This window comes from Drosophila kikkawai, chromosome 2L, assembly GCF_030179895.1.
Source record: "Drosophila kikkawai strain 14028-0561.14 chromosome 2L, DkikHiC1v2, whole genome shotgun sequence".
In the NCBI taxonomy this organism is placed as follows: domain Eukaryota; kingdom Metazoa; phylum Arthropoda; class Insecta; order Diptera; family Drosophilidae; genus Drosophila; species Drosophila kikkawai.
In genome coordinates, this window is record NC_091728.1 from 11,810,672 (window position 1) to 11,838,490 (window position 27,819).

Here is a 27,819-nt window from a genome sequence, read left to right on the forward strand (position 1 = left end):
ATTTGCGTAGTGGCTTTAGCTAAATGCTATGGCTGCGGGCACGTGCCGAAAGAGCAGACCGCTTTGAGCGCTTTTTAAAGGATCTCGCCGGGTAGATAGGGACATTAGGGGGCAGGACGAAAACTAGTCTTTGCTCGTTGATGGTGTGACGGGCATATTAAAAAGGGACGCTGCCAACATCGTGTCCCCAGCATGACGTGCCAAAAACTAAGTAGTGTCAGCATGGCAATCAAAAGGCATGCCGTGACCTGAGCCTTCCCCCGCCCCTCCTCAACGTGTGCAGGTGTGCGGACAAGGACTTTGCCTATGTAAAGTAGTTGCTGCCTAAAGAAGAAAATGATCAGGTTGATATGCTGAAACAAATAGTTTAAATGGTTACGTAAACAAAAAAAAAACTTTTTCAAATTACCTTTTTGTTGAGAAATTTTACTTACTTTAGTTAGGACTTTTTAAAGAGTTTGCCTTAAATCAGCTCTTGCCAGGAAGATGAATAGTTTCCACTGTGGAGGTACCACTGTAGCCAGAGGTAGAGGGACAGCCCGCTCTCAAATAGGCAGTTGGCATTACATGCCTTTTGTGTTGCAAAGAGATTGGTTCGGTTGCGTTGGGCTGGGCTAGGTTCACTTGGGGTTGGGGTGTGGGCTGGGGTTTTTGGTTTGGTTTCGTGAAATAGGGACGTGCGGGGGTAGTAACCAAACAACACATTGCTCTTAGAGTGCGTTGTTTTAGGCTAAGTGACGGGCGTGGTCGAGGCTCAATGAGAATGCTTTCCTTAGGCCATGGAGAGTGTTTCGCTCGTTCCATTTCCCCTTGCCCCACTTGAGTAGAAAAAGTCAGCATATAGTTTTGTTTTTTAAATATTATGCACGGACGTTTATTGAAATCGTTTTTCTTTTGTGTCTTTGCCATAGAAATCATAAGAGTAACTTAAGAACTAATGCAAACTGCTTAAGTATATTACACAAAAACTTACAACTCGAGACTGCAAGGGGCAATAACTTAGGGTTAGGGGTTCTGGTTTGGGGATCGCTTGTGCTCTAACATTAGATAAATATTTCGAGTTCGTACTAGCACTACGGTCTTAGACATTTACATACACGCGAATACATTTACATAGATATATGTTCCGGTATTGGTATTGGTATCCCATTATAATGACAAACTTGCAACGCTCTCATTGAAACTACGATTTTGTTGTGGACCTATCCTAGTACGGGCTTACTTCGGAATTCCGGGTTTTCTGTATGTGCTTTAGCAATGATTACCATATCAATATTTTCTAGTCTCTTGCAACGCAGTTGAAATTTTTTTTACTGGGCTTCTGCTCTGCTTAGCGAGAGAAAGTGTATCTTAACAGGGAAATTCAATTGGTGTATAGTTCTGTTGCGTAATCCTAGTTCTTGCATTGAAATGTCACATGTCCTTACTAACTAACCTACAGCTAAGAGTTATTTAGAGGAGAGTTCGGATGGAGAGTCTTTCGAACAACTGTGTCACCTTTGTCCTCTCCATCCAACTCCTGGCTCACTTGCTTACGGTTGGGTATCTCTCCAGTAAGATGGCTGCTAGTCCCTATATATATCTAAGCGCTACCTTTTAAATATGTCTTTGGGAACAGAGTGGACGAGGTGGTCTGCTGGAAAATCTTGCGACGCCGCCTCTTGTTGTATTTACAGGTCTTGGCATGCTTCAGCACCGCTGGTTAAACATATCTGGTGATCTGAGTGTGGAACTCCGATAGGCAGATCTGCAGCTGGCTGAACGAGGGTCGTTCGGCCGGCATCGAGGCCCAGCAATAAGCCATAATAGTGAATCTAAAAATGGGAAAAACAAATAAAGGAAATTACAAAAAAAGTCTTGCAAAAAGCAATTTAAATTATAGTACTAATATTACAGAAAACATGGATTAAAGTTTATACCACTAAGTCTACTAATTCTGCTTTTGATTTTTTAGTTCAATTAAAGTTTTATAATAATCATTTCTTGTACTTACAGCTCATCGGGGCAGTTGAAGGGCTGGGCCAGCCGATAGCCATCCTTTAGATAGTGCTCCATTTCGTAGGGATCGATCTCAGCGTAGGGCAGCTTGCCCAAAGTGCACATCTCCCACATAAGGACCCCAAAGGACCAGACGTCGCTGCCCTCGTTGTAATGCGACTTTTGCAAGGCCTCCAGCGAGAGCCACTTGATGGGTCGGTACTCCCCATCGCCCAGCGAGTTGTAGTCGCCCGGGAAGAGGTCCCGACTCAAGGCGCTATCTGTGAGCTTTACGCGCAGCTGATCATCGATTCTGTAGAAACAAATATTTAGAGATATAGATTAAATGAGGGTTCATAACACATCTTATGTTAAATAAACTAATGGTGGTCCAATGTCCATTACTAATTAAAAAACTTCCAAATAAATACTTACACACAGTTCCTGGCCGCAATGTCCTTGTGGATAACCCCGTGGTTGTGCAAATGCTCCATGGCCATGGCCAGCTGTGAGGCCATCAGTACTGTCTGAATGGTGGTCACGCTCCTGGCATATGACGGATCCTGCAGGAAGCTCTTCAGATTCCTCACACTTCCGGTGGCGGCATAGAGCACGAAGGGCGTGGCATAGTCCTCAATAGAGATGCCGAGAACAGAGAGAACGTTCGGGTGTGAGGCCTCGTACAGCATCATGGACTCCTGGAGCAGGAGATTTACTTGCAACTGGCTGGCGTGCTGGGCCACGGTCTTGACCAGTACCTCCTGGCAGTCATTGTAAGTGCCGCGATAGATGCGCCCAAAGTTTCCCTCCTGGACGAGGCAGGAGAGCCGGACCCGGCACTTCTGGACTGTAAGCTCCTGGAGACGGCGGTTGAACTCCTCAGGCTCATGCTCATATTCGCGAAAGGGCCGCGTCAGAGTCGCGTATGTGGGTGTAATGGTCGAGGGGCAGACGTAGATCGAGTTGTGGGCAGTCGAGGATATTGTGGGAAGTCGCTGGAAGCTAGAGGTCTTGATCAGGTGCACTCCATTCGAGGGATGTCGCTTGGAGGGACCCTTGGCACAGTAGGCTATCAGTATGAGGGTGGAGACCAGCACCAGAGCCAGTATACCGCCAACGATAAGGGTGATCACACCACTAGCCGGCGGCACAAGATTCTCCCTCAGCATGGGATCAAAGTCCCGTTTGGAGCCTCCGGAATTGCCACGACCCACATTCACCGGCGCCTCCGTGATCACCGGGCGCTTCTTGTCCTTCTCCCGTTCCGGTGACAGGTGTCCATTGGCCACCACATGCTCTTCATTGCGATCCACATAGTGGATGTCGCTGTTGTGTCCTCCCAACGCCGGCTGTAGCACATCCAGATCATCGTCATCGTACTCCTCGTGGGCACTGTCCTGCTCCTCCCGCAAGCATATCTTCTTGCGCTTGAATATCAGGTTCGTGTTGTTATTGGTTGCCCGGTCCAGGATCACCTCAACGTTAATGGTTACGGTAACCTCGGCATTTCTGGTTCCTGAGCATTTCAGAGCAATGCCCCAGGTCTGCGGCTCCATTGGCACATCCCCAATACGGGAGATATTCAACTGGGGCCGTGGCAGCACCTCCGTGTCCGAGGTGGCTATGTTGATGCTGTAGGGCAATGGATGCTCCACCAGCGACTGCCAGGTGAAGGTTACATCGCTGATGTTAGCCGGCACGGGCACGGCAAAGTTCAGGGCGTAGTCATTGATGGCTCCCTCACGCACGTAATATAACTCAGCAGAGACGCCTGGAAAGGATTTAGAAAAAGGAAAATATTTATTAAATAAGATTATAGAAAAAACTGCTAAAAAGTATTATTACAATATTATTTTATAAAATATTTTATAGTATTATTTTTGTTATTTAAGCTTTTAGCTTCTGGCAGGTGTCTAGGCAGTTGAGACTTTCTTTTTCTTTAGTGTTAGTATTCATATTTAAATAAATATCATAAATATTTATTTTCAGTGCTTTGCTTGTTGCACATCAGCGCCTGAACCCGTGCTAATCCCATCCAGTCACTGGCAAAATTAATGATTTATTTGTGGGCCAAGTGAATCGGAGAAAAACTTTTAGCTCAGTCACTCGACCCGGCTGCGTAATCAATCAACAGGGATAACAGTTTTCTTCTGCTTGGCGAGGGCGTGGAAAATTGATTTTCGCCAAAGTGGATCGGGCACAGGACTCGGGCAATATCTGTCCGTCGAGACACTTTAGTGACATATTGAAAGAGTTAAATGGCATGCTGCGCGCTCCGAAAGTGATTGTCAATTTTCAGAGCGCCCCCATCGTCCTTTTTATCGGAGACAATCAACAAATAAGTTGGCTAACAAATAAAAGGAGTGATGGACGAGGACCTTCAAGATCTCAGGTTCTAAGGTTCCACCTTAAAGTAGAGAATACTTCTACCTAATTTTTCTTTGAGTAAATAGTAAGGGCACCCACGTCACACCTCCTGGCACCTGTCCGGGATACCTTTCCCTGTCTTATCTGCAAATTGATCTGATAGTTTTGACAGGTCGTGTTTGTGTGTGCAACCTGCAACTGTTACCTGTCCGGCAAATGCATTTTTAATTAAATTAGCCATACGATTACGGAGGAGGGTTGCCCCTTCACATAATGCCTTTGCATCTGCAAGGCGCCTCCGTGGGATACACAATAAATCAATCACATTATTAAAACCGAACAGAACGCAGAACAGGAAACAGGGAATAGGGAAGAGAGAGAGAGAGAGAGACCCCTGGCCAAGACACGCGACTCCCTAGGAATGGTGGATAGGTGGAGGCGTGGCCGAGTGGGCAGGTTAAATGTTCATGCTTAATTAATGCTGATGTAGTTGCTGGGCGCGTTGCATGTTGCTGCTGCAGCGTGTGTTTATTTTAGATTTTTATCGCTCCCGTCGTCTCCCGTCCGCCGCAGTTACATTTCATACTTGTACATTTTATTTTAATTTATGCCACTTATTCCTCGCTCTATTCATGCCACCGGGAGCCGGAGGAGAGCATAAAGCGGTCCGCATTATAAACACATATATATCGTACCAATTAGTGGGGCAAACCCCCAGACAGCCCCTCCGCCGCGTCGCCCCTTCGCACGCTTCGTTTGCACTCGGAAAATGTAATTAGTAAGAGCAGAGACGGCTTGCAGGAATTCGAGGTCTAGGGGTAGATATGAAAAACTGTCGCATAATGAACCCGGCTAAGCCAGATAGAGAGCTTGCGATACCTGGGCCGCTGCATTGCGGGGGTCAAAGGGTTTAATGGGCCTCAGACATGTGAGTTGCAGCTCATTAAACAGAAAAAGAACTGCAAACTGGAGATGTTAACTGAAATAAATGTGGCGATAAGTGGTTGGAATTATGAGAGCGCTGAAGTTTACTGGCTTCCTCCTAATTATATTTAAAAAAAATGTAATGGTAAGACTGTCAGAATTAAATTAAATAAATCATAAAAGAATGTGACTTATAGTTACTACTCTATGCTACAGTATTTTTACCCACAATACCTATTAGACTTCAACATTTCCGCGGTTAAATATAATTTTCCATGATATATAAAAGAAAAACATTGTTGCTAAACATAATTTCCCAACTAAACTGCAGTCTCCTACACCCACAGCTCTTTCCGCTTTTAATTTCACTCAGTCACCCATTCTAACATTCAACTTTGAAAACAATTACAATTAAAATTCCGCAGATGTAAAACTTTTGCTCCCTCCCCCAGCCCTTAACACAATTATAGACAAGTAATAGCAATTTACTTTGAGCTACCCATCCGTTCCCCAACCCCAGAAGCTACCCTCGCAACGCGTTTTGCATTTCAACTTGGTCTGATGCTAATTAGAGCTGATTGCCCAACAAATGAAGTCGATACCGGGGATGCTACGGATGCCGGAATGCCAGGTGCCTTGAAGGAAAATCGATTTCGCCAACATCAATTCACGGCGAAGGAAATACCGGGGTACTTCCCGATGAAACTTCCACTTGAAGTGCCAGTGACACATAAATTCAGCGCGCTTCGTGAAAAGTAAAAGTTTTTCAAGCTTTGCGAAAATAGTTCCGCCGTTGCGGGAAAATAGCAAGTGGAAAGAAAAGCAATCGCTTTTACTCGCTGGGTGTTGATAAGAGAAATGAAAATACGGAAAAATTGTTGAATAGAAAGAAGAACAGGAATTTTCAGAGGATGCTGAAAAAGAGTTTGAATTCCTCTTAGCTTTTTGCATATTTTTGTAAGCTTTATGAATTTTTGGGAAACTACTAAAGTTAAATTCAGGCTTTATATTCCAATATTTCTTTAAGAAAATTTTCCAATGTACCCGTTTTATTTCTGTGCAAATTCAACTCTTTAAGCCCCCATTTTGTTGGCCAAACGAAAGCGATTTGAATTCATGGCACGACATCTATTTAATTTCAATTACAACCCTAAAAATGCCATAGCAAACGCATCAACCGAAAAGGAAAATTCTGCCACACACACACACTGGGAGCTCTCGGGTAGGAAAAGAAAAAAAAAAAAAGAAGTGAAATGCCAGTTTTTTGCGTTACCAACTGAATATTTTCCCCTGCGCCTCCCTTTTCCTTTCAGCAACCCGTCCAGATCCTAATTTATGCAAACCCAAGGCAGACATGAGCGAGATTTCCAGCCAAAGCCCCGAACCCAGACACAGAGACGGAGACCAGATCACACACATAGTGGGTAGTTTGGATATCATTTTATGCTTTCTTAACATATTTTTTGCCCTTGTTGGTGGCTCGCCCACATTGCGTCACTCGCTGGCTGCGGCGTATTGGGTCCGGGGGATTTCGCAGGCCATAAATCCGGAATTGTCTTTTGACACATGAATATGTTGTGCATTAAAGCAGACCCAGACGGAGGACGATGGCCCAAAAGACACCCCCGCGCCGAAAGTCAGACGACATTTTTATTACGATCTGGGGAGCGAGTTATCCGCTGGATGGCCCGCGGCTGATGATGACATTCGGTTGGGCACTGGCCTAGAAGCTGATGCTGATTTAGGGTCATTACCGCGGGGTCTTGGGTTTGGGGAAGGGCTTGTGTCGACATCTAATGGGCTTTGCCATTGCCATTTCCATTTCCCATCTGCATACGAAACCAGAGAGGCCAGAGTTGGTCTAAGCCAGAGGCAGGCCATCATAACCCAGGCGGATTCAATTTGCTGGCCTCCTTTGAAATCGGGAACATTGCCGAGGCTGGGAACCCCCAACTGCCCATTGTCGTCCCTAACATGCAACTTGCAATTCGCAAAATTATATGTTGGTCGACGAGGCTGATTAAATCTGCAGCCAATCGAGAGCTGACTCGAGAAGCTGAGACTCAATCTTCCCATAAAAGGTTAAGAGAAGTCTCAAAGAAGGTTACACTGATCAAAAAAATGAAAAATTACCGAAGCCAAATAATTAAAACATTAATCCCTATGAGCTTCTAATTTAGAACCTTCCTAAAGATTTCTAAACTTTTCCTAAAATTTGACTTTAAACTTACTAAAATTATATAGTTTAGTTCCCGATAGTTTCTCCAGGTGTAAAAACGACTCAGCAAAAGGTAATTTTTATGCCCAAATGATCATGATTCGTGCTCGACTACGTTGGCCAGACATTTGGCCAAGTCTTGTCTGGCCAAACAACTTTACTTTGCGCGGCTCCGATCCACGGAGCGTCAGAGTGTAAGACAAACAAGCCGAAGGACATGTGAAGTGACTACGTCTGACAGCCAGCCCAGGCAGCCTCCCTCCGATTCCCCGCAGCTCGCAGGGGAACCAACTGTGTGGCAACTTCATCCAGCATCCAGTAGCTGCCAAGTCTTTCTATTTGTATTTCATCGCCCCGGTCGAGCAGCTGCAATTTATTTGCCTTGGTCTTTTGGTCTTTAGTCTTTGGGCTTCGGTCGGATTCTGCTCCGGACTCTTTGGTCGTAGCTCTTCTTTTAGTTATGGCCTGCCCGCAGCACTGACGCAATCATCAAGGCCCCAGCCGAGCCCCGGTCGTGTGTTTTCCTATACATTATCACCTCGGCACAGCCTCTTCATCGATGTGGCGAATGCCCTCTTCTGGTCAAGACCATAAATTCCGCGCAGAAAGACGGCCAGTGATGCATAAATTATGTTGCCAACTGTTGTTGCTGGACTTCTATGACAAAGTCCATAAAAAAAACGCATTACATTTATGGAGTTCTTTGTGAGATGGGAATGTAATGTGGTCAGTCTTCCCTCAAACCTTTGTTAACTGATTCTGGTTCTTCAATTAAGAATGTAAATGCTGTGTTGCAGAACAGATCGTAACTATAGTTACAAAGGAATACATAAACAGTCTAAAACGATTTCCTATTTTCTCATTAAGGATCCGAGAGCTAAAAAATGTAATTTGCTAAGCTAAAAGTTATTTCAAGGTATGCATCATTGGCTTTACCTAGAAAAAAGCTCATTAACTGTTTTTAACCAGGTATTTTTACTAGAAAATAAAAAGGATTCCAAGCTATTAACTTGACCATTAAGAGCTCTTACCAAACTGCAAACCTAAAACATTAATTGTTTGTTTTTACAAACAGAAATAATTACCTCTCCTGACTAAAACCCATTTAGGCCAAACCGCTCAATTATTCAACCACTAATCTGTAATTAATCTAATACCTAAGCTACTTCCCCGATACCTAGGAGCAACCCGTAAGAACCGCAAATGTAAAGTCGATATCTGGCATAAAAACAAGGAAATCCCACCCATCGAAGGCGTGAACGGGGAGTGAAGTGCACTGAGCGGAGGAGGTCTTATTGACTCATAAAAAATCAAAGGGAGCATTAACAGGAGAGCTCTTAAATTTAATGTGATTATCTGGAGAAGTTAATGTGATTATTATCCGAGCGATAGCAACCGACACCTGGCAAAGACAACGGGGAAACCAGGTAGATGTGGTAACAACACCCACCTACACATCCATCAGTCCTGCCTGCGGCAGTGTCCTTCCCCTGACAGTGATTTCAGCCACAGTGTTGCCCATTAACTTGCCACTGGTGCCAAGTTTTCTTTCAATTTCACCAGGTTAGCACTGGGGAAAATATTTTTTAAATCAAACTAATGCACCTTTTTATATTAAGGATTTGGGGTTTATATATATTTTTTCTAATTAAAAATCGAAACTAGTGTAAAGTTTGGAGTCTCCTTTGCTTAAAAGCATCAAGTATTTGCGGAATTTTAAAGCCATAGAAAGTCTTGAGTTAATTTTTTCAGTGTTTAGACTAGCTTTTGAGTCGAGCAGCATTGCGTGACGTAATGAAATTTTTATCACCTCTGGCTGAGGGATCTCCTCCGTCTCATTCTGTATCTGTATATCGGTGTCTAGGCGCTGTCATAAAATTTATGGTAAGTCATAAAGCGAGGGCGGTCCACCCGCAACCGAATGGGATGGTTAGAACTGCCCATGGGTTGGGTTCGGGTGAATGGATGCCTGGGGTTTCTCGAGTTCCTTGCGTTTCTGGGGCAGGTGCCGCCACCACCTGGTCGATCTGGGGGGTTGGAGCAGTTGGAGCAGTTGGAAGCCCTGGCCTGCGGTTTACGGTTCGGCCTGCTCTGGTCAGCTTCTAATGTGCGTTGTGGATTTGGATATGCATGCCAGCCAGCCAGCCTCCGTGGCCATGGGTGGTCCCAGTCAAAAGACAAACCCGCAAAGTCGCATGTGTGTGTGTTAAGTAAACAGAAACTTCCTGTGCTGAAATTTCTGCCGGAGCTTGGGAATTTATGAACAATTTTTGACAAGGCAGTCGAGGAGCAGTTTGGCCAACAGCGGAGCCTCCTCGGGGCATCGTTGCCAGCGAACCGAGCCCGAGCCCGAGCCCAGCCCAAACAAACACACACAAAGGGACGAAAGTGGAGGGAAACGCACATATTTTTCAATAGCACCCTGGGGATGCGGTAATTTATGACTCTGACCGAGTGAGAGGAGCTGCTGCTGGCCCGAAGCTTGCCGCCGCCGCCCGTAGTATTGACTTTTTTACTCGAGCAGCTGCCGGCAGTCAAAACACGAAAAGTAGAAAAAACACACACAGAAAGAACGAGCAGAAGGCACAAGGAAGAGCAGATTAGCATTGTTGCACTGGCGTGGCCACTGAAGTGGACATTGTCACCCAACCTTCCTGCCCAGCGAGGCACCCACTTCCACCCGCCGAAAGTTTTCAGCTTTTGTTTGTGTCAAGTGCGGGTGAGAACGAGTGTTTTTGGGTCAAGCAAATATACATATATGTGTATATATATTTGGGTCCTGTTTCCATTCGCCGTTGAAAAGTGGTTAAGGCTTTATCATCTTGTAAACGTGACGATGCAGAAGGCAGGAAAATAAAACGAAAACCCACCCAACAAAAAAAGGGTAGACTTTGCCACACACGAGGAACAAAGCTTTCGTTCGCTCTTTGCCACTACTTTTCAGCATTTTCCTCTGCGGTTTGCTTTACTCTCATCAGCTCTGGCGGATGAGTGGAATTCAGGAAAAAAAAATCTGTTAAGATCTCTATAATTAACACAGCTTAGCGGTGAGATAATTGGATGTGAGGGTGTTTAAGTAATTTACAGCAAGTTAAAAGCATATTTATTCAAAAGGTTAAATACTACAGAGGAAGTTGTAATGAAATTTACACCAGCTATGGCTACATAATATAGTATTTTCTACTAAATTAACTCCACTTACATCTTAATTATAAAAGAAGTTTATCAGATTTCTTAGTATTCATAAAAATGTATTCCTCAATGGTTTGTTTTCAACAATTAACTATGAAAATCATCTTTCGTTACGTTAAATTATCAAAAAACAAATAAATAAAAACCGTGTCACATTCATTCACAAAATCGTATGCTACTTTTCCGCTCACTTAATAGATTTTCATTTGAATTCATTCACTCATTTATTCATTGGTCGCCACCCTTGGTTTTTCCCATCATTTAAATATGTTAATGATAATGTTGCTAATGCCCATTATGTGTGCCTTTCTTCCCTCTCACAGCCCCAAGTCAGCAGCTGGAACTACCAGGCATTTCACGCCCCACACCCAAACGAGTCCAACAATAACAAACCGAAGTTGGGAGCATAAATATTATAAAAGAAGAGGGAACAGACATGATAATAACCGCGACAAATTCACGGAAGAACGCAAAGCGAATTGCATTCGCCGTGGAACGAATCAGCCGAGTGCCCGGCAAACCTCCCCTCGCTTCCACAATTCTCCCTCTGGGTAAATGAAATTTATAAATATTCTATATCATCGCTTAATTAAACTTAAAATAAACCGCAAAATAATCAGGATTCACTGGCGGCTGGCTCTTCACGTGCCATGTGGAGTTTCCATCGGGCGTGACAGGAAAATTGCCAAGGCAGATGGAAAAGGCATACAAAAAATGAGCAACTCTTCACCGTCGGCGTGTCGTCAGATTGCAGACATAAATTATATAGGGGAGAGACTGATGGTCAGATGGTTATTTTGATTAGCGCGAAATTGTTGGAAAACATTTGGCCCCGGCTTGTATGAGCTCCCCATCCATCCACCGTTGACAAGGCAGATCGAAAAAATCAAAGAAAATTGGGTCAATCGAACGCAACTGGCATCTCGCAATGTTTGCTGCTAAGAGTGTTTCTCTGAGTTCTGGAACTTGGTTTTGGGAACGCATCTGCCGAAAAGTTTGCCTGGGATTTCTGGAAAATAATTTCAAAAGTTGAAGCTCACTTCAAAAGTTTTGGTTAAGGCATTCAACTTTGCACATAAAATTGTTTTATTCAGGTTTTAAGTTTTGATTGTGTGGAGTATTAAGCATAAATAAAAACAGAGACATTCTAATGTGGCAATTTAGTTTGAGAAGCTCTAAAATATTTTAAAATCTGTACATATAGTATACTCTGTTCTTTTAAGTGTTACTTATGATTTACATTATTTACCATATATTTTTTTTTAATAACCCCCAACTTGGCAATGCATTAAGTAGCCATAATCGCCTTATTTTTTGGGTGCACTCAGAGGGGACTCATCCCCTTCTTCCCCACTGTTGCTTTCATCTTTTGCTTGCTCCCCCATAGAAACTCATTATGGAACCCCACATGCGCCTCGCTTTTGCGGCACTTAAGTGCTCCAAAAATGCCTAATTGCCAGAGCCATGTTATCAGGACTCGGTTATATGTACGTTATATGTGTGTGTGCCAGATATAGTTTATTTTCGAAGAGAGAAAGTCCCCCAGGCTGGCTATCTTTTCCCTGTGCGTGGGAAGCTGCTGCTGCTAGTGCAACTTGTGCGGGCGTGTGAAATTTCCCAATGAACTGCACTTGTGGCTATATCTACTTATGGATTTTTTTCTTGGCTGGCAGCATATACATAATTGTGCGTAAAGTAATTAGCATTTTGGTTAATCGATTGCCTGACAGACTCATATTACGCGGTGTGAAATTGTGCCACGAAATCAAGAGGAAAATCGAATGGCACGAACTCCCTATTCTTGTTTTCTCATCGGTGGTCCTATCAGATTCGATTCCCACAATCAATTCCAATATCAAATGTATGCCCAACACGCGCCGTCGTTTTTTCACTCTTCCTGCTTGGTGTCCTGAATGTAAAAGGAGTAGCTCTGAGGAACAATGAAAAAATTAAATACAAAATAATAAAAAATAATGTACGGGCTCATTACGAGAGTCATGTTGAGAGGTGGTGCTGGTGGTGGTGGTGGGTAATGAAGGAAGCACCCGCCCGGAATTCGCCGGCAATAAAAATATGAGCCGCTAACGGGTCTAGGGTACAGTGGAACCAAAGCTAGATGGCATAAATAAATATTCAAATATTGAAACTACAGCTAAGGACCCTAAAATTATTTCCAAAAATATATATCTAAACATTTCTGTGGCACCCCTAAAATCATTATTTCTAAACAGAATATACTTTGCATTGAAATCATTAGAGGCCTGTTCTATTTTCAGTAAATGCCAATAGACCTTGGTTAATCAAAGACCACTGTGCGAGTGCCACCATTGGGAATGTCAGCCTGCAGCTCGCCTGCAGGCAATGGCTCCTGGCTCCTGCCTCTTGGAACACCCCTCACCTCAGCCCGGCAAGCGGTGGCAAATAAAGCACTCAACGCGGGTAGCTGGCAGGGATGAAAGGAGGTCTCTGTCTCACCAGGGGTGGCATGCCTGTCTGCTGAGGGACTGAACTGGGTTTTGGGCCGGCTCTCGGTGGATGGGAGGGGCAACAGGAGTGGAATCCACGGCGTGCTCAAGTGCCGGAGCCCGCCTGCTTTCCATTCAGTGCCGGCGTTTTCTCTGCGATCCTGCCTCGGATTTCGCTTCCGGGCACAGTCCTCCTCCCGTTTGTTTGCATACGCAGCGCGCTGGCAGGACGAGGGTCAGGGACATCAACCTGGGGGATGCATGATGAGGGGGAGCTGCTGTTTGCACAACGCATTTCTGGTCCATTAAGTAGCGACGTTGTTGCAGAAGGAGAGAGGTAGAAGGCAGTAGTAGTAACCCTCCGCCCGGGCCGTTTGTCATTGTTGTGTGCGACTTTTCTCACTTTGGGAAAACGGAGGAGGACGAGGGATAGATGCATAAGTATCCATGAGATACAATTGCTTTTGGCTAGCACGCGTCTCGCTGGCTTGCCTTTGTTTATTCAGACATTTTATTTGCAGCTTAGCCGATGCATTTGCAGGACAACCCTCCGCTAATCACCCATTATGATTGTGGGAAAACGAGATTTTCCCTCAGCTTTGGCTTAATTACCAGCGGCGTTTATTTATTTTATTATTTTTTGCTAGCCCCAGGATCATTTTGTTATTTTTTCTTAAGCCGCTAAGATGATTTGGGCATTTTCCCAAGGCTTGAGGAGATTTATCCTTAAAAGAGAATTTCATTTTCACACGACACTTAAATTGCTTTTGGGAGAAATTTTTGAGAAATTACTTGGGATTTTTAAACTAAGTCTTACATGTTTAATTGAAATTTAAAATACTTTTTCTACACTAAACTTTATAAGCTATGAAATATATTCTACTAACATTTATCAAGGATTATCCCCGGCATAACTTAATTTTATTTTCATGCGAGAATAAGTACATGACGGCCATTTTCCCAAGGATAACTATAAATACAAGAGTCTTTATTTCTGATTTAATCCTCACACGCAATCGTAATTCCTTTCATGGACCTACTTCCCCTGTCCACATGTGGTAACAAAACGAAACCAACCATTATATCCGCCTTTTAATGGACGCAACAATTTGTCTAAGCAGATAATTGCCCAGAAAAAAATAAAACCGAAATTATGAAGTTCAACGTAAATGGGGAAAAGCTCAAGTCAATTGGAAGTTATGCAACTCATTCAGGGGCGGGAATGGAAATGGATATGAGAGACCTCACCCATTTCGTGTCTGGCCACCACCAATCATGCAAAAATCCAAAAAAGCAACCGAAAAAGAACCTCTCCAAGAAGACAAAAAACATAAACAATTGAAACTGATTAAATTAATTTGATAACAAGTCCGGACTGACTGACAGACCGAGCATTGAAGCACTTTAGATACGAGTCCGGTTTCCTCCGAGGGGGTGAAAATAACTCCTCCCAAGAATTGATATGCGGAGCACTTTGGGGAATTCTCTGCGAAGTGTGCGTGTGTGCGTTTATTGCTAAATTGGAATGTGAAATATGATTTTAATTTAAATAAATTTAGTTTAATTGAAAGCCGAGCAAATGGGCTGGCCCAAAGCAATTACAGATAGTTTAAATCGCTTCCGTTTTTTTGTTGACCTTTTTGGGTTCAGATAATGGTTATAAATTTCAAAGATTGCCTTGGTCACTCGGATATGTTAAAGTTATGGTTTTATGTTTATTTTTAATAATTGGCTTTTAAGCTAAGCTAAAAGCCATTAATCAAACAAACTGATCAAAATCTACTAGATAAACACTAAACTAAAATAAACATGAAAAATGTATACTAATAAACAGGATTCTCGTCTTGGCCTGACCAACTTCTGTATAAGCTCCATGAAAAACTTTTTTAATAATAACCGACTGTAGAAGTTTTTGCCATGTTGGTAGAAATTGCCAAAATAAATCAAATATAGCATACACTTTTCTTTTTTTGGCAACTGGTGACTATGAAGTTTGCATTGCCAATAAATGGCAAAAAATGGAAGTGCAGCTGAAAGAGTGTTTTCCTTTTATTACCACTTTATCCGATTAAATTGAAACTATTTTTGGACATAACATACGAGTGTATTCAAATGGACAAGCAGGAGAATACAGTACATATAGTAGCTTTTATAGGGGAAGTGATGTTATGTATGTATTATGAACACCTTATTTTCTTGTATTACAAATCTCATTACAACTTTCGAATTGCTGAACTTCTATTGCTTCTGAGGTTTCCTTGGCGTGCGTGTGCCAGTTAAGGTGTGAAAGCTTGTGTTGTTTATGTTTACGTGGTTATTATTGTCACACCCCGTGACGCATGAACAACAACATCCGTATCCGCAAATCATTTAGTTATTTAATTAAGCGCAAGTGCAGGCGTCAATAGCGGGGGCGTGGTCACCTAACCATAACCGATTTTTTGGTTTTGTTGTTTGAAAATATTTACGCAACACTCGGAGGAGGGTGGTGGCAGTGAAAGCCACTGAAGGGCCGATGACTTGCAATTGCAGTTTGCCAGAGGGGATGGAGATTGAAATGCAGGGCTGAAGATGTGGGTGCCGTTCCCATCGTTAAGCCAGTGAGGCGAACTGGATTATGAGTGGCAACTGAGATTTGGCCAGCCAGCGAAACGTTGCATGTGACACTCGCAATGCTGCCGTTGCCACTTTGGGCTACATCATCATCGGTGCAACAGCATGGGCTTTGCTGCCCTCCTATGTCTGCTGTTCATTTGCCAATTATGTAGCCAGACGCGACAACTTGGCAGCAGAATGAATTCGTACACTTAACGAGAATATAGTAACCCATTTTCCTAATAAACTTTAGAAATTAAATGTAAGACCAAATTTAAATTGAAGTCAAATTGTGCTACATAATAATAAATAATATTTTTTTTATATTTTTCTATTTAAAGATATATTTTTTTGATAATTTAAATATTGAATATAATATTGATTACAAATTGTTTACTATTTAAACATAATCAAAAGAAAAATTAAGGTTTAATCAGAGTCGATCATGGTCGCCACCTAACTAAGTTACATTAAAGTGACTCCTTCAAAACAGATCAAATCTTTTAAATTACTTACTTAAAGTTTATAAACAAATATGCTCTATTGGCCTTTAGTTTCAACAAAGTTTAAGGCTTCTAATAACAATAACTTATATCTTTCAAATTTCAATTTTATGTATTTGAATTGTAAATTGTATATAAAATACATTCTATATTTCCCTATTCCTAACTGAATACAAACTATTTGTTAAGTTTCTCTCTGTGCAGACAGGTGGCAGGGAACAAAGAGCCCAGATTCGGGGGCCGAGAGTAGATCCTTGTTTATGTTGTCGTGGCAAGTTGGCAACACATGCCGCACGCTCGAGCACATCTAATGGCTTCGATTCCAACTGCAACATTAATTATGCCGAGGGTGAAATATTTTTGGCCACGCACACAAGAGATTTAGCTTAAGTTCTGAGCCCCGTGGTGATGCTTCTACTGATGCTGCTGGGCCCCCCTAATTGAGTTCACATTACTTGCCGAAAATATGTTTTGTATTTCGGCCAAATGTTCGCATGCTTTTATTAGGCAAACGTGAGTTGGCAACAATTTCCATTGTGCGCCGGAAAATCATGTTCAGTTGTACAATGATGAATCTTTTGGCCGCGCCAGTTGAAAGTGTCAAACCATTTAGAGAGATGGGGTTGAGATTAGCAAGTGTTGATAGACAGACCCGAAACGTGACTGGCGAATGTCGATGGGTTAGACGTGGACCTGGACCTGGGGATCTGTTCAGACAGCTGCCAGGGATACACAAAGTTGGGAAAAGTTACGCCAGGATTATTGAGCAAGGTGTGAAGGAAACTTTTTGGGGGCTGTAAAATGGTGGCAGGAGTACTGTGAACGACTTTTTTGGGTGGCTTACAATATGGTTTTAATAGGTTGTGTAGGTTTAAGGATAGGTAAGTTAAATCTTAAAAGTCTAGAAAAAAAAATCATAAAAATATAGTTTTATCCCGGATTTTACCTAAGAAATAAACCAGGCTCGTTTTAACTTTACTGATGATCCCATAACTCGCTTCTTTGCTAAATTAAGACTCTTTTAATTATCTAATGGTGTCCCCAAATTATTTTCCTACACACCTGCAAAATTGTTTCAACTGTCTTTCAACCGGAGTGACCCCTTCGGTCACTCATTGCAACCGCAAAATCCATCAACTGTACCGACTTTACATATCCGCTCATTTCACTAACGAGCTGGGGCCACAGGACCAAAACCGAGACCTCCGCCCCCTCTTGATCCGCACCTGACATGGTTTACATAGAGCTCAGCAATTTGGGACGCACCAAGGAGAGGGGATTGGGGGGGGGGTCTGGTATAACCTAACGAACAGTGAATGCCATGCCGCAGCTGCAAGTGCATAAAACTCTTCTTCGGGCTGGATCTCCTGCTGCCGGGTTGGGTTGACAATTTAATTGATGTGCACTCACACAAAGGCTTTTGAAGCGACCGCTAAAAAAATATATGTATAAAAAAAAGTGACACCTACCCGACGTTGCGAACACATAGTGAAGGACCGAAAGTAGGTCAGGCATGCAACCCGCTGTCAGCGCTAAATAATTGGAGAGTGGGTATCGTCGGCAAACCCACCCACCCAATCCCAATTCCAGTCGGAAACCCCAAAAACCCGACACCCCCAACTCGAAACCCCAATCCCGAAGCCCCGAGAGCTCAGGCAACCGCAATTGGAGGAGCTGGCAGGCACCGCTTAATGGGTTTTAATTCTGATTTCGTTTGACACGCGGCTGCCACAACTAATAAATTTCCCGGGGCCATGTCAAGTGGAAAGCCTCAACTGGCCATCGCCCATCCTCCCACTGGCCATAGCACCTTTGATTGATTGTCTGCTGGCGCTCGACGGATGATAAGCGGGCCAAGAAGCCAGGTCCGCGTCCTGAAGCCAAATCAAACATGAATTACGACGAGTGGCAACGGATGATAAGCGGCCAGATAAGCGCCTGATTAGCCCCTGCTGCAGTTGCAGCACCTTCGTACAAATATTTACCCAGTTATTCACAAGTGACGCGATGCAATCTGCGGACCTGCTCCGCCTCCTGCTGCCCATCAATCACCCAGGCCTGTTTGCACACACTCGCACACACGCGAGTGTTGTAAATTTAACAACATAATTTTTGATAATTTTTCCATATCTCCCATATACAACCCGTTCACCCAGAGCAAACAAACACTTTGCATGTGTTTTACGACTCCACATGGATTTGTCCCCACTTGGCCGGTCGGTGGGTCGCCTCACCCCATTCCGGGCTATCCCTTCGGCTACTGATTTATTTTTTATATGCACTGGGTTGTAAATTCTTTGTTCGGGCCCTGTGACACATTGTAAAACAATTTTCCTCACTTTTATTAGCCTGGCAATCTTTTCTGCGGGATTTGTGGGTGTTTTCTTGGTAGAAAAAATATCTTGACTTGGGCTTGACTTGAGATACATAAGAATTTTTTGGTAAAGGAATAAATTGGTGAAAATAGGATAAAATCTTCATTGGTTTATGCTGGAAAAGCATGTATATCTAAGCCAATTTGGTTATTTGAGTGGAAATTCGGCTTTTATATGGAGATAAAGGCGCACACGAGTTCCGAAACGAACACAAACTTCACTTGATACAAGAGAATATATATTTTTAAAATTCAAAGAAAATATTTGTTGTGCTCTCTTGACTTTTATTTTTTGTCTTATTGACCTCGTTAGAAAATATTTGCGTCTTAAAAGATTATTTTGAGTAATCGTGGCCTATGGCTTGAGCAAAAATTTAAATAAAACCAATATTGTGTGAGCAAATAAAAATAGCAATATAATCTCTGACCGAGCTGCTTGTCAGAAAGCAGTATCAGCTTCTCAAATTGAACCTTGTTGTTCTGGGCCAGAAAGCAATTAGCAGCATGTATTATTTACAAAGCAGTAAATAAATCAGGAAAATCTGTCTTCACTCGCCCCAAAGCCATGGTGGAAAACATAAAAGAAACCCACAAAAGATGTATGTATATTTTTCCACAAAACTTGGCTTTGTGTAAATCAAATTTGGTTTTAAGCTCTGCCAGAAATTGGTGAGTTAATTGACAAACAATCTGACGACGACTGGCGAAAAGGGAGAAGGGATTTCCCCGAAAATAAGCCTGGAATAATTGCGTGAAAACTCACCGATTAAACGCAACACCTCGTGCAAGTTCAGGAAGATGTTTAGGTGGGCCTGGCCACTGGCGACCAGGGCCAGAAGTAATCCAATTGTCAGGCAGTTGGGGCCCATCTTCGGATCGGGATGTCCTTTTAGGTAGCTCTAGGGTCTTGGAGTTTATTTTGTTTATTTATTTGAAGCCTTTAAGAGTTTCTCCTTGGCACTGGCAAAAACTTAAACTTTTGGCTGTTCACTTTGCGATTTTAATTTAAAATTTTATGCGGCTTGCATTTCCGAATCCCGCAGATTATTACAACAATTATTTGTCAGAGCATTTGGCACTGTGCCTTATTCTGGCCGTTCTGGGTAACTCGGGCGCACGGAGTTCCCAATACGAGTCGAGCCGAATCAGAGTCTCTCCCGTTTCCTCGCACTTTTCCGCTGCGGATTCACGTTGATGCGCACACCGTGACGATTTCCCAACGACTGTTTCCCAACGACTGTTCAAATTGACTGAGCGCGGCAAAACATCCCGTTAGTGCTGGCAAAAATCGTTTTTCCACTATCGATTTTTCGATGTTTTTTCGGACGATGGTTTCATTGTATATGCTATATGAAAACCATCGATAAAAAAAAATAGCTCGAGTTTAATCGAAAACTTCAAAAAACGGTTCCCAATTTAATGCCAAATTATTTTAAGTTTTTTTACAAAATTCAAAACGATTAGTAAATTTTTCTAGACGCACTCTAAATTTAAATATCTATTTTTCAAATGCTTTAGCTATTCCTCTTTATTTCGGGAAAATCGGCAATGAAATACTATTTAATTTAATTTAAAAAATCAATTTTTTCTTTAAATCCTTAAAATTTGTTATATTTTTAGTTTCTATTTATATTATTTCACAAAATATCCCGCTTTTTAGGTTTCGAAACCCGCCAGATCTAGTGGGAAAATAGCTAAATTAACAACACTGCTGCGCGTATAACAGTTCATCTGGCCTTGGAGGGGAAATCCCCAAACCGTTGCGGTTTGAAGGCGCTTTGACTTTCTCTCTTCAACGAACACAGGTTCGCAGGGGAAATTTTATTAGAATTTACTTAAATTAATAATTTTGTTAAAATAAAACAAGCATACTTAAGGTTTTGTAAACTTAAATTAGTTAAGTTAGTAAATAAGCTAGTCTTCTCTGGAAATTAATAAATTTTAAAAATTATAAACGCATAAAAATATACTTGTGACTTTAGTACAGTTTTTATCCATTAAATATGGTGATATCTAAATGAAACCAATTTTATTTATAAATATTGATAGATTTCCAACTAAATGAATAATTTTATTCTTGTATATCATTTCACTAGTTTAACACAATAAAAAAACTACACAAAGAACTCCGTTGAAAAGCTCCGCATAACTCTGCAACATTAGCTTTATTGAAACAAAATGTTAAGGAAATCAAGCACACTAAATAATTAATAATTTAGGTTTTTTACATAGATATTCTTAAAGCTTTGAAATAACTAAACCAAAAAAACAACCTTATAAGGGGCACAGATGTGAGCTCCCGACCGATTCAGTTTAAGATGCACTCGCACATCCGCTGGCTAATGCGCCGGCGCAATTCCTCAACGCGGCGTAGGAGTTGTATGTCCTGGCGGTCCGTAAGAATCTTTTGCAGATCCTGCACCGCCTCCAGACACTCGCAGTGCTGGGCGAGACGTGGACTTTGGCAGAAGCTATTGTCGTAGCTGATGGGGTCGCATTTGTGCAGAGGAGCGGGAAGGTTCTCTCGACAGCATTTGCTGATGTACTCCCGGTGGCACATCTGACGATAGTAGTCCCGAAGCTTTCGCTTTTGGTCCGCCCGCTTCATGTCCTGGATGAAGGGGGCTTCCGGCTCGCCGCGACCGCGGTCTATTAGGTCACAGATCTCGCACGGGCATCCTTGGGGCGGGCATCTAGGGTCCTGGCACTTTTTCGGATTTTTAATCTTGTCATTTTTCTTGGTCTTGTCCTTTTTCGTGTTTGGTCGTTTTTTTACATTCTTAACCTTGTCCTTGATCCTACTAATGGAATCTTTGGGAATCCTTATCACGTGGGGAACCTCATTAGAACCATCCAAGTCGGCATTTGTTTTCCTTTGACCAGTGGGCCTTCGCGAATCCTGCTCTATTTTTGAATGTTGTTCGACTTTGCTCACTCTCTCATTATCCCGGTCAGATAACCCGGTGCTAGGTACTTCGCTGTCCCGTTCGAATTTGTTCAGGTCATCAGTCTGCTTTTTCTTTTCTTTCTGCTTTTTGTCTTTATTCCGGCTCTCACGTTTTATCTTCCAGTCTTCATTTCCATCTCTATCATCCGAGCTTTTAGTTTTGCCATCTTCGGTCACCTTGTCCTTGTCCTCGTTCTTGTTCTTCTCCTTGTCCTTGTCCTTGTCCTTGGCCGAATTCTTATCCTTGTTCTTTTCTTTATCCATATCCATATCCTTGTTCTTATCCTTGTTTTTATCCTTGTTCTTATCCTTGTTCTTTTCCTTGTCCATATCCTTCTTATCCTTGTCCATATCCTTGTCCTTGTTGTTGTCCATATCCCTGTCCATATCCTTGTGCTTGTTCTTGTCCTTGTTCTTGTCCTTCTTGTTCTTGTTCTTTTCCTTATCCTTGTCCAGATCCATATCCATATTCTTGTCCTTATCCTTGTCCATATCCATGTCCATATCCTTGCCCTTATCCATGTACTTGATTTTGTCCTTGTTTCCATACTTATTTTCGTCCTTGTATTCAGTTCCTCGGGTTCCCCCCCCAGTGCCGCCACAATCACCACCATGCCAATCGCCACCGCCTTGCCCATCGTCGTCACCTGACTTCTTTGTCAGGCAGCAGCTCTCATACATCTTCAAGAGCGGATCAGGCAAGGGATCCTGCTCGAAGCAATTAAGAAATCTTTCGTACAACTGATCGTAGTCCTTGGGTTCGCGACTCCTTATCTCTCTCTGGTTGCACAGCCATTGCCGAAACTCTGCGTTATAGGGCCGGGGATCAAGCTTGTACTTGGCCCACTCGTACTGGGAGCAAGCATTCTGCTCTCCATCGCAATCCGGGGGGCAGTACCAGTGACGGCGTCGTAGTCCGTGAGGCCTCTTTTTGGGAGATCGTTCCATGTCAAGGGCTTGGGATATGGAGACCCTCACATTTTCGTGCTCTGCTACATCAAAGGGATCGTGGGGATCGGGGCAGAAGATCGACTCCAAGACCTTAAGAGGATTCAGCCTCCGCTGAACCATGGGCATCTGCCGCATCTCCCTCTGCAGAGCCCGACGATTGAGGATGAAGTGCTGGCCCATCTGGCCGGAAACAGAGTTCTTCACATGGGTATTTCTTTTCGGAGGCGGCTTGGTAGAACGACGCTTGGTGGCGTCAACGCTTGCCTTGTCCAGGCTAGCCATCAGCACCTGGTTAAACCTCACCGACTCCGGGTGACTAGTAGGCGAGCCGACGCCATAGAAACCCAACGTATTCTTACCCGAAATTTGCTGCCACTGGAGCACTACGTCGTCCTGTTTCACTTCAAAAGGTCGCCCACAACCGTCCGCCTCGATGGAGTCGGCCAACCAGGCGAAGGCCTTGGTCTTGCTGGGATCGCAGGGTGGCACATGCGGACGGATCGAGGGGTAGGTCTCCGCCCGATGGAAGCGATAGTCCTGGCAGTTACCCCGCCTCATTGCCTCCCTGGGCGTGGGCAAAGTCTCGTCTGCCCGGGAATACTGAGAGCTGATTGCGTCATCTTCCTTCAGGCATACAGAACTGTGTTGCCTCACGAATCTCTGGCTCGAACTCATGTGTGATTACCTACTCTGACTTTTTTACTTACGAAATTTAATAATTTATATGTTTGCCCTAAGAGCTCTGTCGACAGAATGACATTTCCCAAACGGACTAGTTCCGGTGAAGTGCCTTGTCGAGCTAAGGCTTTGCGATGATCAGGAAGAAGCTCGCGAGTGGGTAAACATTTCAATTTTGTATATATAAATTAAATATTTTATTAAATGCAAACTTCATGTTTTTCTTTTTATTATTTTAATAACTCGTTTATGGTAAATACAAGCTGCCAGTGTTTTTGACAAATAAATAAATAAATAATAAACAAATATGTACGACACAGATACATAAATTCGTGATATAAACTATAAGACATGGAATGCATAAATTCATTGACATATAAATAATAATAGGAACGAACGTTAAACATAAAATTATTGATTTAAGCTGCACGGAAAACAAGACTTAGAATAGTAACACAAGCGTAACTGCATGTGGGGTCCAATACTTGATATTTTGACACTATACTTTGGCCTTTAGTTAATACCCTTTCAATTACTGTCATGACTGCTATAAGCACGTTAGCCCTCCACCTTGAGGAGATCAATGGAGCTCAAGGTGGTCTCAATAAGCAAATTATAGTCCAATTCGTTTAGACTGGCCTTGGCCGTCAGCAGGTCCAGAAAGGAGTCCAACGGCGTCAGGGCTTCGGCAGTTAAGTCTGTCAAAGAGAATTGTAAGAAAACTGTAAGAATTGTGCTTAGCGAAATAACGAATAATGATTCGTGCAAACGGGACTAGGACACTGGCAAACACTGATCAGCGTTGCTTACCAGTCGGCGATGATTCGATCTACCAAGCAACACATAGCTCGCCATGCTCAGGAAGGCCGTGGTTAAAATAATAAAGAGAAAAACCAAAAGCAGCGAATGGCAGACCACAGTGTTGGGTTTGCCCAAAGCTGAACGAAATGATGTGGGTGAAAAAATATATGCAAATGAAATGAACAAGAATTCAAGTGGAAATCTCACCGCTCCTGGCATTGTTTCGGGATTGGTTTGCACAAGCCGATGGCCGCTGCTGCTGGTTGGCTTCCAGAAGCTGCTGACCGGACAGAATGTTGGCTGCATGCTCCCTGCCACGGATCATGAGGCTATCCGGATGCTGCCAACATTTTAGCAGACGCTGGGCCCGCTGCTTGGGCAGAGCCGACAGCAGGGAAAGCTTACGTTCGATGCCCAAAGGAGAGTCCTCGATATCTTCACAAAACATGTAAGAAAACAATTATAAAATCAACTTGGAAAACAAACTAAGAAACCCACCAAAAACAATGGCCTTCATGACGTCCACCTGCAGCTCGAACACATGGTTCTCCACATACTGAAGGAACATGTTGTAGCCCAGGGCCCGATAGCCCAGGTAAGTGAAGAACGAGGAGAAGCCCTCGGGCAGGGGAAAGGCTATCGATTCCACTGCCAGGCAGTATCTCTCCAGGATAAGAAACAGCGAGTGCTGTTGGCTAGCAGGCATTTTGTCTCTGCAAATATTTCCAAAAATAAAATAAAGTCAAACCCAGAACCAAGTCAAACTCACATCAACTGGAAGCCACGCAGCGTTTCCATGCGAGCATCCAGGCCCGCCGCCCGGCACACGAGAGAGCATAGAGCACGGGACAGCTCCAGCTGCGAGGAAACGAACTGGGAAGCCACCGCATGCACGTGAGCCGGAGCCTGGGAGCGCTCAAAGAAGGTCTCCTTCAGCCAACGGAAGCCTGTGTGCGGTTTGGAGGAATGCTTCACCAAATGCACGCTCAGCTCCCGCAAATACTATAAATATTTTACAATTTAAATGGAAATAGATAATGAGAATAATCTCGGTTAAGTTACCACCGAAATGACGTGCTCCTGCTTGCTGGCCGTGCAGCCCTCCAGCTCAATGAAGGGTAGAACTTCGTTGCTAAAGGGAAACGCACTGCCGCTGCTGTAGTCTCCAAAGCCACCGCCAGTGCCGGCGTCTGGGGAAAGGGGCGTGGTGCACCGGGACAGAGCCTCCGGTTGATAGCAGGCCAGGCTAAACATGAGCTTCTCAGTCACCTGCTCTCCACTAAAACGCGGCTGTTCCTGCTTTGCAGACTCGTTGAGCAGATCCCACAGCCGTGTCCAGATATCCGTGCGGTAGGGTGACAGTCGCTGCTGCGGCGAGAGAAGCATCATGCTGGTGTTGTGCAGGGTTTCATGCGAGAGGCCCACACTTATGTCAGCCACCCGGGCCTGAATGGGTCGCGAGGCGATGGCTGTGGTCAGTGGCAATAGCCTCATCAGCGGCTTGGCCTCCTCCGGCAGACCGCGAACTGCAGCCGCATAGCTGCCAGCCACAAGGGCCTCCTTTAGCAGGGCCACCGTGTCCAGGGAAAGCGGACGTTCCAGTATACTATTCAGCAGCTCGGCCAGCACGTCCATGTCGTTCGAGTGCAGCAGAAAGTAGTGGATTATGCTGATTCTGTTGTCCAGTGAGCTGTCATTGCGAAACGCCTCGATCAAATGCGACTTGGGCACAGTTAAAGAGACCAAATCCAAGGTGGCCACATCGTAGGCCAGGGCTCCCCACTTCCGCAAAGGAACCAGCTGGGTGATATCGGGACTCCGGTTGCTGTGGGCGGCACACACGATGTGACAATTCGGTTCGTGCTGCAGTCCCACGTCCAGCAAATGGACAAAAAAGGCCGACGACACCAGCAAGTGATGCTGTCCGTGCAGAGCAAAAGTGGGCTTCAACAGCCGAGCCTTCTGCCACGGCACCCCGGGCATAACGCAGTGCACCACGCAGCCGTGATGCAGCAGGGTCACCGAGTAGGCGAAATGCACGTCCTTCTGCTCCGACTGCATCGGCTGGTAAAGGTAGTAGTGGCAGACGAAGAACATGCCCGAAGAACTGTCAGCCAGAATGATAAGATTCAGGGAGCTGTCGTGAACACGCAACGGTACCGCATCATCGTCGTAGCTAGGGGTTTCCTCCTCCCTCGAGCCACCAGCGGGAAGCTTGGGCAGATTGAGAGGTATATTTAGCTGAAAAGGAGGAAAAGGATAACCTCAAAGCTTAAATACAAATCAGGGAAACCTACCACCGTCTCCGTGGGCTGCTTTTCGTTGAACTGAAAGGCCGACAGTGTGGGACTTAGAATCGGAGCCGCCTGCTCGCCACCCGCCTCCTCCCTTTCATCCAGCAGGCTGAGGCTTTTGGCCTTTGGCTTCAGATGTATGTAGTAGAGGGCCTGACACTCGGGATCCCACTGAGCCCAGCTGAAGTTCCTGGCCAGAGTTTCGAATGTCAGGATGCTGGTGTCTAGGCGCCAGGCACTGCCCTCGCCGGCACCAGTCGAAGATGTGGTCGAACTCTGCTTTACCACACAGCTGTACTGCCTGATGGCTGTAAAGCGATATTCATTCCATAAAATTCGTAGGAAAAAGAATCTGCTGGATACCTACACTCTTCGTGGGTGAGCACTAGCAACTTGTCCTGCCAGCAGGTGCGCGTGGCACTCTCCACGCGCCACAGAAACTGCGTCATAATTTGCCGAGGCGTAGGCTCCGCATTTATGGGCGTAACAGTGCCGCCCTCCGAACTGCGCACCTCCACAACAAAGGCCTGGTAAAGATTACCCTCGGTCTTCTCCACAAAGGACAAAAGGGTGACGCTGCTATTGACGCTCGCCTGGATGATTTCACAGCATTTGGGCAGGGTCCAGAGCAAGCGGAGCTGCTTTTTGGTGGCATGGAAGTGCCCAATGCAGGTCTCCTTGCGCACCTTCTCCTCCGCATCCTCCACATACTCAAATATCCAGGATGTGAGCATAGAGCCATCTTGCTCCTGCCCCAAAATGCGCCACTCGTTTGCCTTTTCTGTTCAATGGAAAAACTTTTTACATTATTGTATTGAACAGCTGGAATGGCTTACTCACCCTTGTAGCCTTGGGTGGCCAACAGACCGCAGAAGTTGGCCGCCAAGTTCTCCTGGCGCAGCATTTTGAGTTTTATTTATAATTCGTACAATAACATTTAATATTCTAGTTTTTCAATCTTCCAATTGGAACTTTTGTTGCCAGTGTGAACGTTGCACACTCAAAGAGGTTGCTACCGAAAATACTAAAATAAGACAATGGTATGATAAGAAATCGATAAATCGGTAGCTTTAATTTTAAAATAAACGTATTTTTTTGTTAATTTTATAAAATGTCTAATAAATACGGGGCACAGCGAAGATTGTTGCTCTTTTTGGGGGTATACCGATGCAGAGAAACTATGACTTTAATCCAAACTGCAGACTAAATTACCTGATGAGACAACACAGATCTTAAACTTCAGGAAGAAAACTATGTATTTTTATACCCCTAAAGGGTATTATAATTTCAGTCAGAAGTTTGCAACGCAGTGAAGGAGACGTTTCCGACCCTATAAAGTATATATATTCTTGATCAGCATCAACAGGGGAATTATTCTAGATATGCCTGGAAAAAATCGATTTTTTGGCCATTTTTGCAAAATTTTATAAGGGGTTACATCATTAAAATTTTTGATTTTGATAAAAAATTGATTTTTAAAAATGTTTAAATGAATTATGCAGATTTATTAACTGTAGAAAATCATGCACAGAA

The 27,819-nt window shown here is 43.9% G+C and overlaps 3 protein-coding genes across 5 annotated transcripts; all 3 read right to left on the bottom strand.

Annotated features, from left to right (window-relative positions):
• Nucleotides 1-870: 870 nt before the first annotated feature.
• drl (derailed) lies at nucleotides 871-19,839 on the bottom strand. Its single transcript, XM_017178346.2, has 4 exons — nucleotides 19,379-19,839; nucleotides 2,413-3,748; nucleotides 1,994-2,290; nucleotides 871-1,814 (listed from the first exon to the last, which is right to left on the bottom strand). Exons 1-4 carry the CDS (start codon nucleotides 19,482-19,484, stop codon nucleotides 1,703-1,705), a joined length of 1,851 nt encoding a protein of 616 aa, XP_017033835.1. The 5' UTR covers nucleotides 19,485-19,839; the 3' UTR covers nucleotides 871-1,702.
• A 1,084-nt stretch (nucleotides 19,840-20,923) lies between these two features.
• On the bottom strand, nucleotides 20,924-23,188 carry LOC108082664 (uncharacterized). The gene has a single exon (XM_041776160.2). The coding sequence runs from the start codon at nucleotides 23,186-23,188 to the stop codon at nucleotides 20,924-20,926; it is 2,265 nt and encodes a 754-aa protein (XP_041632094.1).
• Nucleotides 23,189-23,403: 215 nt separating this feature from the next.
• On the bottom strand, nucleotides 23,404-27,284 carry pigeon (protein). 3 transcript variants are annotated; one of them, XM_017178345.2, is made up of 9 exons: nucleotides 27,127-27,284; nucleotides 26,654-27,067; nucleotides 26,290-26,594; nucleotides 25,055-26,233; nucleotides 24,762-24,994; nucleotides 24,491-24,705; nucleotides 24,200-24,427; nucleotides 24,002-24,129; nucleotides 23,749-23,889 (listed from the first exon to the last, which is right to left on the bottom strand). In XM_017178345.2, the coding sequence occupies exons 1-9, from the start codon at nucleotides 27,188-27,190 to the stop codon at nucleotides 23,884-23,886; spliced, it is 2,772 nt and encodes a 923-aa protein (XP_017033834.1). In that variant the 5' UTR covers nucleotides 27,191-27,284; the 3' UTR covers nucleotides 23,749-23,883. The 3 variants fall into 3 exon arrangements, with proteins under 3 accessions (XP_017033833.1, XP_017033834.1, XP_070140308.1); XM_017178344.3 differs by lacking the exon at nucleotides 24,002-24,129 and having other exon boundaries at nucleotides 23,404-23,889; XM_070284207.1 differs by lacking the exon at nucleotides 23,749-23,889 and having other exon boundaries at nucleotides 23,962-24,129.
• Nucleotides 27,285-27,819: the final 535 nt, after the last annotated feature.